The sequence below is a fragment of the Sinohyriopsis cumingii genome, chromosome 15 (genome assembly GCF_028554795.1).
Source record: "Sinohyriopsis cumingii isolate HCF-2022 chromosome 15, ASM2855479v2, whole genome shotgun sequence".
Taxonomy (NCBI): domain Eukaryota; kingdom Metazoa; phylum Mollusca; class Bivalvia; order Unionida; family Unionidae; genus Sinohyriopsis; species Sinohyriopsis cumingii.
Window position 1 is genome coordinate 92090974 of NC_142975.1, and position 9629 is coordinate 92100602.

The window sequence follows — 9629 nt, forward strand, 5'->3', positions numbered from 1 at the left end:
GTAAAAAGACATCATCTTTATACAGGGTGAAAGAGGTACAGAGTTTCTTGCGTGAATGTAACTTTTATGTAAAATTTGATCAAAAGTGAAAGGGGTGGGCTCGATTTTGAAAATTATTGGGAGGTTAGTTGCGAATTAAGCTCTTGTATGTTTGAACGTATATAAGTTTCTCTGTCTGTATATGAGAACAAACGTAAATTATGTACCCATATATTGATTTCTCCATTAGACATACCTCATTGTGCCAGATTTCAGTGATGTTATATTACAAATCATTCATTGTTTTCAGTGAATGGTTAATTGCCGTGCATATTCATTCACTGTATTTAGTGGATGGTAAATTACTCTTTATAATCAATCACTGCATTTAATGTGTGGTTAATTACTCTGTATGATCATTCACTTAATGTAATGTATGGTTAATACTCAGAACAGCTATTCACTATATTCAACGGTTGGCTAATTACTCTGTATTTACTGGATGGTTAATTACCCTTTATGACTGGTACAATAATTCTTGTGTAATAGGTGAAGAATTTGAAATATGTAGCAAGGATGGCGAATCCGACAAAGTCAAGCCATGTCCCCAGGGTCTGTACCAGCCCGACAATACAAACTCAGCTTCTGAGGTCACGTGTATAACTGCACCGCAATGCATCGAAGGAGGTACTTATCTGTCTCAGTTTTTGTCTGTCAGTCTCTCTATCTGCATATTTTTATATTTTTAAAATTATCTTTATCTGTCTCGATTCAGGCGCTCAGCATTACGAGATTAGTGTTAGGATTGGTCGGCCTGGTGTCCGGATAATGTGACTGAGTGGTACATCATGCTATATATCTGCGGGATGATGCCCCAGTGCTAGACATCACTATAAACTGTCACACTGCAGATATCGTAGCGAAATGACAGAAAAATTGTTAAAGCTACGTTAAAAAGCTAAATCACAAACAAACACAAACATACACACACACACATTTCCAGATTCACTTTGAGCTAAAGCTCATTGAGAAGTGATATTCCAATGTCTAATATATCGCTCAAGATCAATATGAAGTGTTAATCCAATGTCTAATATACCGATATAGAACAATGTGAAGTGTTATTCCCATGTTTAATATACCGCTGTAGATCAATACGAAGTGCAATTCAGTGTTTAATATATCGCTATAGATCAATACGAAGTGTTATTCCAATGTCTAATATACCACTATAGATCAATACGAAGTGCAATTAAATGTCTAATATACCGCTATAAATCAATACGAAGCTCTATTCCAATGTCTAATATACCGATATAAATCAATCCGAAGTGCTTTTCCAATGTCTAATTTGCCGTTATAGATCAATACGAAGTGCTATTCCAATGTCTAACATACCACTACAGATCAACATGAAGTGATATTGCAGTGTCTAATTACCGCTATAGATCAATACGGAGTGCTATTCCAATGTGTAATAAACCGCTATAGATCAATACGAAGTGCTATTCCAATGTCTATTATACCGCTATAGATCAACATGAAGTCATATTCCAATGTCTAATATACCACTATAGATCAATACGGAGTGCTATTCCAATATCTAATATACAGCTATAGATCAATACGGAGTGATATTCCAACGTCTAATATACCGCTATAGATTAATACGAAGTGCTATTCCAATGTCTAATATACCAATATACGCCAATGCGAAGTGCTGTTCCAATGTCTAATACACCGCTATAGATCAATGCGAAGTGCTATTCCAGTGTCTAATATGCCGCTATAGATCAATATGAAGTGATATTTCAATGTCTAATATACCGCTATAGATCAATATGAAGTGCTATTCCAATGTCTAATATACCGCAATAGATCAATATGAAGTGATATTCCAGTGTCTAATATGCCACTATAGATCAATATGAAGTGCTATTCCAGTATCTAATATGCCGCTATAGATCAATATGAAGTGCTATTCCAATGTCTAATATACCTCAATAGATCAATACGAAGTGCTATTCTAGTATCTCATATGCCGCAATAGATCAATACGAAGTGCTATTCTAATGTATAATATACCGCTTTTAATCAATACGAAGTGCTATTCCAATATCTAGTATACCGATATAGATCAGTACGAAGTGCAATTCAATGTCTAATATAGCGCTATAGCTCATTAAGAAGTGCTATTCCAATGTCTACTATACCGCTATAGATCAACATGAAGTGATATTCTAATGTCTAATACACCGCTATAGATCAATGCGAAGTGCTATTCCAGTGTCTAATATGCCGCTATAGATCAATATGAAGTGATATTTCAATGTCTAATATGCCGCAATAGATCAATACGAAGTGCTATTCCAGTATCTCATATGCCGCAATAGATCAATATGAAGTGCTATTCCAGTGTCTAATATGCCGCAATAGATCAATGCGAAGTGCTATTTCAATGTCTAATATACCGCTATAGATCAATACGAAGTGCTATTCTAATGTCTAAAATGCAACTATAGATCAACTTACCTCCTATTCCAATGTCTAATATACCTCTATAATTCAATTCGACCTGCTTATACTGGTCTCGAATATACCTCTATTGTTCAATACGACCTGTTTTTCCAGTATTTAATATGCCACTAAAGATCAACACCATCTGCTATTCTAACGTCTAATATACCGTTGTAGTTCAATATGACCTGCTTATTCCAGTATACGATACTTCCAGTGGCGTATTAAGGGTAAATGTCGCCCGTGGCGACTATGAATGCCCAAAGGGCTTTTAGCGCCCCAGGACCTCTGACGCCCGTGGTTTTTGCCCCCTAAGACCTCTGGCGCCCGGGACAACCCCGTTCGCCCCCCACATTAGTACGCTACTGGATATACGGCTATATATTAATACGACCTACTATACCGCTATCGATCAATACCACCTGATATTCCAATGTCTAATATACCGCAATAGGTCAGTAAGATTTACTATTCCAGTGTCTAATATGCCGCTATAGATCAGCAAGAAAATTTTCCAGTGTCAAATATACCGTTATAAATCAGTACGCCCCGCTATTCCAACATTAAATACATCGCTAAAGACGAATTTGACCTTTTATTCCATTGCCTAAAATGCCGCAATAGATCAATACAACGGGCAATTATCTACAATGTGCTTAAGCTTTTTGAGCTCTGACTAACAAGTGTCAACATTGGGACCTTAGTGATATAGAACGTACAAAGTTGCACCGTTTTACTTTAAAATATTAAAACGTGCTCTAACCGTAAATCATTGTGAATGAAAATATCTCTTATTCTGAAATTAATGAATTTGCATAGATATCAGTATAAAATAGGAAATGTGCAATTGTTTTATCCTTATTGCTGGCCATCCACTATACCTTTCCAAAAGTTAATAATGTGGGAATCTGGTTGACCAATACGTCAGTACTCGCAGCAAGATAATCCAACGAAGTCAAATCTAATGTGCGACCCCCACCCCCGAAAAAAAACCAACAAAAAACGAAGGCCTGTTTTGACCTTGCCTGCACAAATGTCGTCAACTGGTCTAATCTCCTGTCGCTAGCATCTGGGGAATAGTCATTTCTTTTTTTAAAAAAATGTTTCATGCAGTTTTTTTAATAGAAAATTACCGTGTTACAACGTCATATGTTGTCATAATGAAGCATTATTTTATGTCCATTATTGTATGGATTACTCTTGTAAAGGTGATAAATTAAAATTTCAGTTTTAAAAATAATGGTAGTAGTTTAAAACAATTACAGTTAATCTGTCACACTGAAGTAATCAATTAAAGTTATTTTTCAGGGTAATTTGAGTGAAATTATATTACTTCTGTTTAGTTTGTCACAACTGTTTAATTCACGTTTTGCATATAACACTATTCTTTGCACGAAGAGTTCAGCGTAACACATTGAATACAGGTAATCAATTATTTAAAAGATTACTTTAATAATTAGTTACTGTGCAACTGTTTATGCCAACGTGCGTGATTTTAACTTGTTAATGTTCACTGCTAAGTCTAATCATGATTTGCAATCTGTCATAAATCATTGACTTGGCGAACATTCTGAATTTGCAATGTTACATGGCATAATCTGGCGACTGCATAATGAAATTAGCAGTTAGAATCATCCAGTTTATAAATAGAATAAACAAACTTGTATTAACTGACATTGCATTTACCAAGATGAAAACTGCGGTATGAAATCAACAGCTGGCAATCTGCAAGATACAAAGTAAAAATATAAGGAAAGTTGCATTTGCAAGCAGCCATTTATAATTTGAATCAATGAAGAATAGAAAATATATGCACAGAATAGGAAATACATATATAGAATTATTGCCGTAATCCCCCGCCATTCATATGAATATTGACCTTCGTAGTTGCCTTACCGCATTACATATGTACATACAGTTCCCGTCTTTTCTTACTCTCACTACTATTTTACCAAGTAGAAAACGTCGAATCGGAGGTGTGCGGTGACGGTTTTTGCCGAAAAGAGTGTATTTGCAATGTAAAGGCGGGAAAATGTGGCAAGTTTTACTACCAATGTGAAGACATTCCCACCGATTGCCCAGAAAACAAGGTTCATCCGAATTGTTCCTGTGTAATCAAACCACAGGAAGAATATTTGGTCGGCAGGTAAAATATGTTCTACAATACTGAACCATGTACAATGTTAAGCCAATTGAAAACAATGTAGATCCAGACCTTTCATTGTATAGCGCACATGCAGACCAATCTATTTGCTATTGGTTAGGATCAACAGGCAGCAAGAACAGCGTTGAATCTAGTCTCGTTGTACCCATGCCGGATTACCCTTCAGCCAGACTAAGCACGAGATTAGGGCACCAGCGCAACAGGGACACCATAAATATTTAAATTAACCGTTGACGATAAAATGAAGCAGACACACACACACACACACACACACACACACACACACACATACACACACACACACACACACACACATATATATATATATATATATATATATATATATATATATATATATATATATATATATATATATATATATAACCATTTCTATCTCCATGTACGAGTATTTTGATTCCTGTTTTAGCGTTTAATAATTTTTTATATTTTATTTTTTTCAATATAGTTTTACATTTCGTAAGGGATGGGGGGCACCAAAATATTTACATTGCTTAGGGCCCTGGAAGCCTTAATCAGCCTGGCTGTACCTCTCGCGTTGTAACAAAGTGGAGATTCCACGTAGCCTCGCGAGAGTCTGGTTGAAGTGGACTACATTGATTCTGATCTGTCCGGGTATTATGTACCTGTAGATCTGAGTGCACGTTTCTTTACAGTTGGTTGCACTTTATACATGTAAATCTACGTTATTTCTATATCCCAGTTTCAGAAATTACTACCCTTTAAGATTGTGTTAGGAAGTAAATGTCTAGTTAACATTCTTATATATTGACACAGACATTAAATTTACAAATATGACATAAGTATGTAGAATATGTGTGTTTTATGTAACAAACCAAGTTATATTGTTTTACGCAGTTTAAATTACACTCTTTGAATGATTGAGATTTGAATGTGAAATGTTAATAATTTTTTATACTGTTTTTACTATATTAACTCGTGTAAATTGATTACATTACACTCTCATACAAAAATTTCTGTCTTTAATTTATGACAGTCTTGACGTTCCCTCGCAAGAGACCGTTACCCGAAGCGATCTGAATAATGGACACAAAAGTAAATCTAGAAAAAGGAAAGGTAAATAACCTGTTTAGGAAGGTTTTAAGCCATTCGTTCTTGTTAAACATGATGCCAAATTAATCAACATTATGTTAAGAATAGAATCGCTGCCTGGAAATAAAGAAATGGACAAATGAAGATTATATATAATCCTTTAATAAATGAATCTCTCTTCACTCTCTTGTCTGCAAGGTTACAATTTTCGCGCACAAGTTTTAGTCTAAAGCGAAATTAAACCCAATTTAAGTGGCAAATTTGTTTTACGCCCGAAACTCTCCGGGACAGGTTCGAGTTTGAATACGTCCGATAACAAAACGTAGGTCGCAGTGACATATTCATAATCAAGTAGCATTGTTTGTGTTTTGTTGTGTTTTTGTTTTTTTTTTTCATGAAAAAAACCATGAACCGTCTTTGCAACGCAAACGTAAGATTTGACAGAATTCTCGTTCTAATTAGAGAGAGGATATTTGCTGCAATGAAGGAATGGTGCACATTTATCATATAAACGACATGGTCATATTAAATTATGGAGAGGAAATATAAACTTTTACAGAACTAAAAATGAAAGGATCGTAACAAATAATAAAGGCATGTAATTAATATATACAAAACAGTCAATATTACGCACATAAGTGTTGTTCGTGCACGATAGCATGAGACAGCATGGACTAGCCTTATAATTACTTATAGGGGTGAAATGTGGGTTTGTTTGATGTCAGCTTGACCAATTCCAAAGTTTGTTTGATGTCAGCTTGACCAATTCCAAAGTTTGTTTGATGTCAGCTTGACCAATTCCAAAATTTGTTTCAATTACCATCTTGTACTCATAACGTAATGTTTTGTTGTTTTTTTTTTTTGTTTTTTTTTTAAATTAAATTAATCTTAATGATATTTAGCTGATCCTAGATGAAATGGTGCTGCTCAGGCGACCATAACAGAAATCACCGTGGCCATCATGAAAAATTTCTTATCACTACTTCTCCTGGAAAGATTGGTCATATCAGCCTGGGGGTTTTCATTGACTGAAGAATGGTCATATCAGCCTGGGGGTTTTCATTGACTGAAGAATGGTCATATCAGCCTGGGGGTTTTCATTGACTGAAGAATGGTCATATCAGCCTGGGGGTTTTCACTGACTGAAGAATGGTCATATCAGCTTGGGGATTTTCATTGACTGAAGAATGGTCATATCAGCCTGGGGGTTTTCATTGACTGAAGAATGGTCATATCAGCCTGGGGGTTTTCATTGACTGAAGAATGGTAATGTCTGCCTGGAGGTTTTCATTGACTGAAGAATGGTAATGTCTGCCTGGGGGTTTTCATTGACTGAAGAATGGTAATGTCTGCCTGGGGGTTTTCATTGACTGAAGAATGGTCATATCAGCCTGGGGGTTTTCATTGACTGAAGAATGGTAATGTCTGCCTGGAGGTTTTCATTGACTGAAGAATGGTAATGTCTGCCTGGGGGTTTTCATTGACTGAAGAATGGTAATGTCTGCCTGGGGGTTTTCATTGACTGAAGAATGGTCATATCAGCCTGGGGGTTTTCATTGACTGAAGAATGGTCATATCAGCCTGGGGGTTTTCATTGACTGAAGAATGGTCATATCAGCCTGGGGGTTTTCACTGACTGAAGAATGGTAATGTCAGCCTGGGGATTTTCATTGTCTGAAGAATGGTCATATCAGCCTGGGGGTTTTCATTGACTAAAGAATGGTCATATCAGCCTGGGGGTTTTCATTGACTGAAGAATGGTCATATCAGCCTGGGGGTTTTCATTGACTAAAGAATGGTCATATCAGCCTGGGGGGTTTCACTGCGCGACCCTCATGATGAAACTTGACTCGTCTGTTTCATGTAACAGTATGCCATGAGATCTTTGTAAAGAGACACTCGTGACAAAATTTGGACTCATCTGTTTCATGTAACAGCGTGCCATCAGATGTTTGATTTTAGGTTACATGCTAAGCCGCAGGTTACGTGAAAAGAAATATTAAGATGATGCGCTGCTTGTAAAGGTCATGCAGAAAACCGTGGAAATTACTCTGACGGGGACTTTTCAGTGTTTACTCCCGCCTCTTTTCATATCAACCTTTGGTCTACTCAATTAGTTGTTAAAATTGCTACAAAGTAAATTCCAAGTCAATAAAAATGATCTGAGAGTATTCATTTTAACTTTGGTAAGGCAAATGAAGCTAAATCTGTAATATGTACAATAACGACAATTCGCAATTTTGTTTGCGAGTCGATGATATATATATATATATATATATATATATATATATATATATATATATATATATATGAGAGTTAAATTTCACAAAGTTATGTTGGAGGGAATGAACAAAAATATTACTAGAGATGATGATAATGACGATGATGACGACGACGACGATGATGAAGTATTATTAAGCACAAATTTATTTTACTGATCAACTCTGCATCCTTTCAGGAAAGAAAAATAAAGGAAAGAAAAGTAAAGGAAAGCCTCGAATGCCTATGGAGAATAAGAAGTCGAAATTGGAGCAAGACAAAAAACGTTTAGAATCTGAAATTGATAAAGTGAAACACGAGTTAAAATCTACAGCTCAAGATTCTGTCAGTACCCAAGATAAAAACAAAGGTGACAAGAAAAGATGTAAAGGAAAAATGTCAAAAAGTGACAGGCTTCAGAATCGGATTTTTAAGTTGCGCGAAAAGAAACTTCAACTAGAACTTAAGTTAGTTAAGTTGAAAAGGAATCAATTATGTTCAAATTATAAAAAAAGAGGATCAGTGTAGAAAACAATTGAAGTCATATATCAATTTTTTTAGCTATATATATAATTGTAGAATTGTGTAAAGTTTACATGCTGTGTTAATGAGTTACATTCTGTGATAGTTTAGTTTACATCCTGTTCTAAGCGAGTTTTCCACTGTGATATGTTAGTGTACATGATGTTGTTAGTATGTTTTCCACTGTGATATTTTAGTTTACATAGTGGCCTTTACATAAGCCCTGCACCTGTATGATATTGACTGGCAGTTTAGGGACTGATATCGCCAATTCATTAAAACATGCACAAATCTACAGACAATCTTGTCTGCACACATTGGTGTACATTTTATACACTTAACGGTATGAGCCACCGTCGGCTGAAGGGTTCTTTTTTAACGACATGCACACAACATTTCCTGATCAAATCCTATGTTTGGCGATTAGTAAATCCACGAGGTATCACGACCCTCTGTCCTATGGAGCAGCAGAGGGGGCGAACAGACCGACTTTGGAAGCGTCCAAAAACCGAAATAAGCCTTCCTAAAAAAAGAATTAATAACTTTAAAAATCAAAATAACTAACTACAGAGGCTCTCAGAGAGTTTTCCTCTGGGTTAGTCCACGTTATTCCTCCAACTAAAAACTTGTCGATGGCGAGTATATTACAAAAAACAAACCAACTTGAGGTCCCGCCCCTCTGCTGCTATTAATTTATCCAAATATTTTATCAAGTCCAATACGATATCTTGTTCTAGGATCGTGCAAATGTATTGTTATAAATCCATGCGGAGTAGCTTGCGCTCGTGAAAAGAAATTTTTAAATTTAATTATATCCATGTCACCGCTGCACCAAGTTTGATGAATATTTCTCATTGTGTGTGTATCAACTCCATTAAACACAGCTAAAATATTACAGTTATCTCTGATCACTTTTGGTATTTGTGTGTATCGTTGAGTAACATAAATGACATCGGTGTTTTTATGTCTACCTCGAGGAAAAATCCTAGCTGGAGTTGATTGTTTATCCAGCATCACATCATCGTATACAACTAGATTATTAATAAATCCGTCTGTGGAATCAACTGATGGTGCTTCCTCAATATCGGTTATAAACTCGATAACATCGTTATCCGCG

The 9629-nt window shown here is 35.8% G+C and overlaps 1 protein-coding gene across 5 annotated transcripts in view; it reads left to right on the plus strand.

The window, feature by feature from the left end:
• The window catches only part of LOC149782310 (uncharacterized), a 12603-nt gene extending 3196 nt beyond the window's left edge, over nucleotides 1-9407 (plus strand). For 4 of the 5 annotated variants that reach the window (XM_089933696.1, XM_089933698.1, XM_089933699.1 and 1 more), the window contains exons 4-7: nucleotides 529-666; nucleotides 4453-4642; nucleotides 5676-5755; nucleotides 8190-9407. In XM_089933696.1, coding sequence (XP_089789822.1) covers nucleotides 529-666; nucleotides 4453-4642; nucleotides 5676-5755; nucleotides 8190-8518 — 737 coding nt within the window. In that variant the 3' untranslated portion in view covers nucleotides 8519-9407. The remainder of the gene's footprint in view (nucleotides 1-528; nucleotides 667-4452; nucleotides 4643-5675; nucleotides 5756-8189) is intronic. The other variant, XM_089933700.1, reaches the window with a different exon arrangement.
• The last annotated feature ends 222 nt before the right edge of the window (nucleotides 9408-9629 follow it).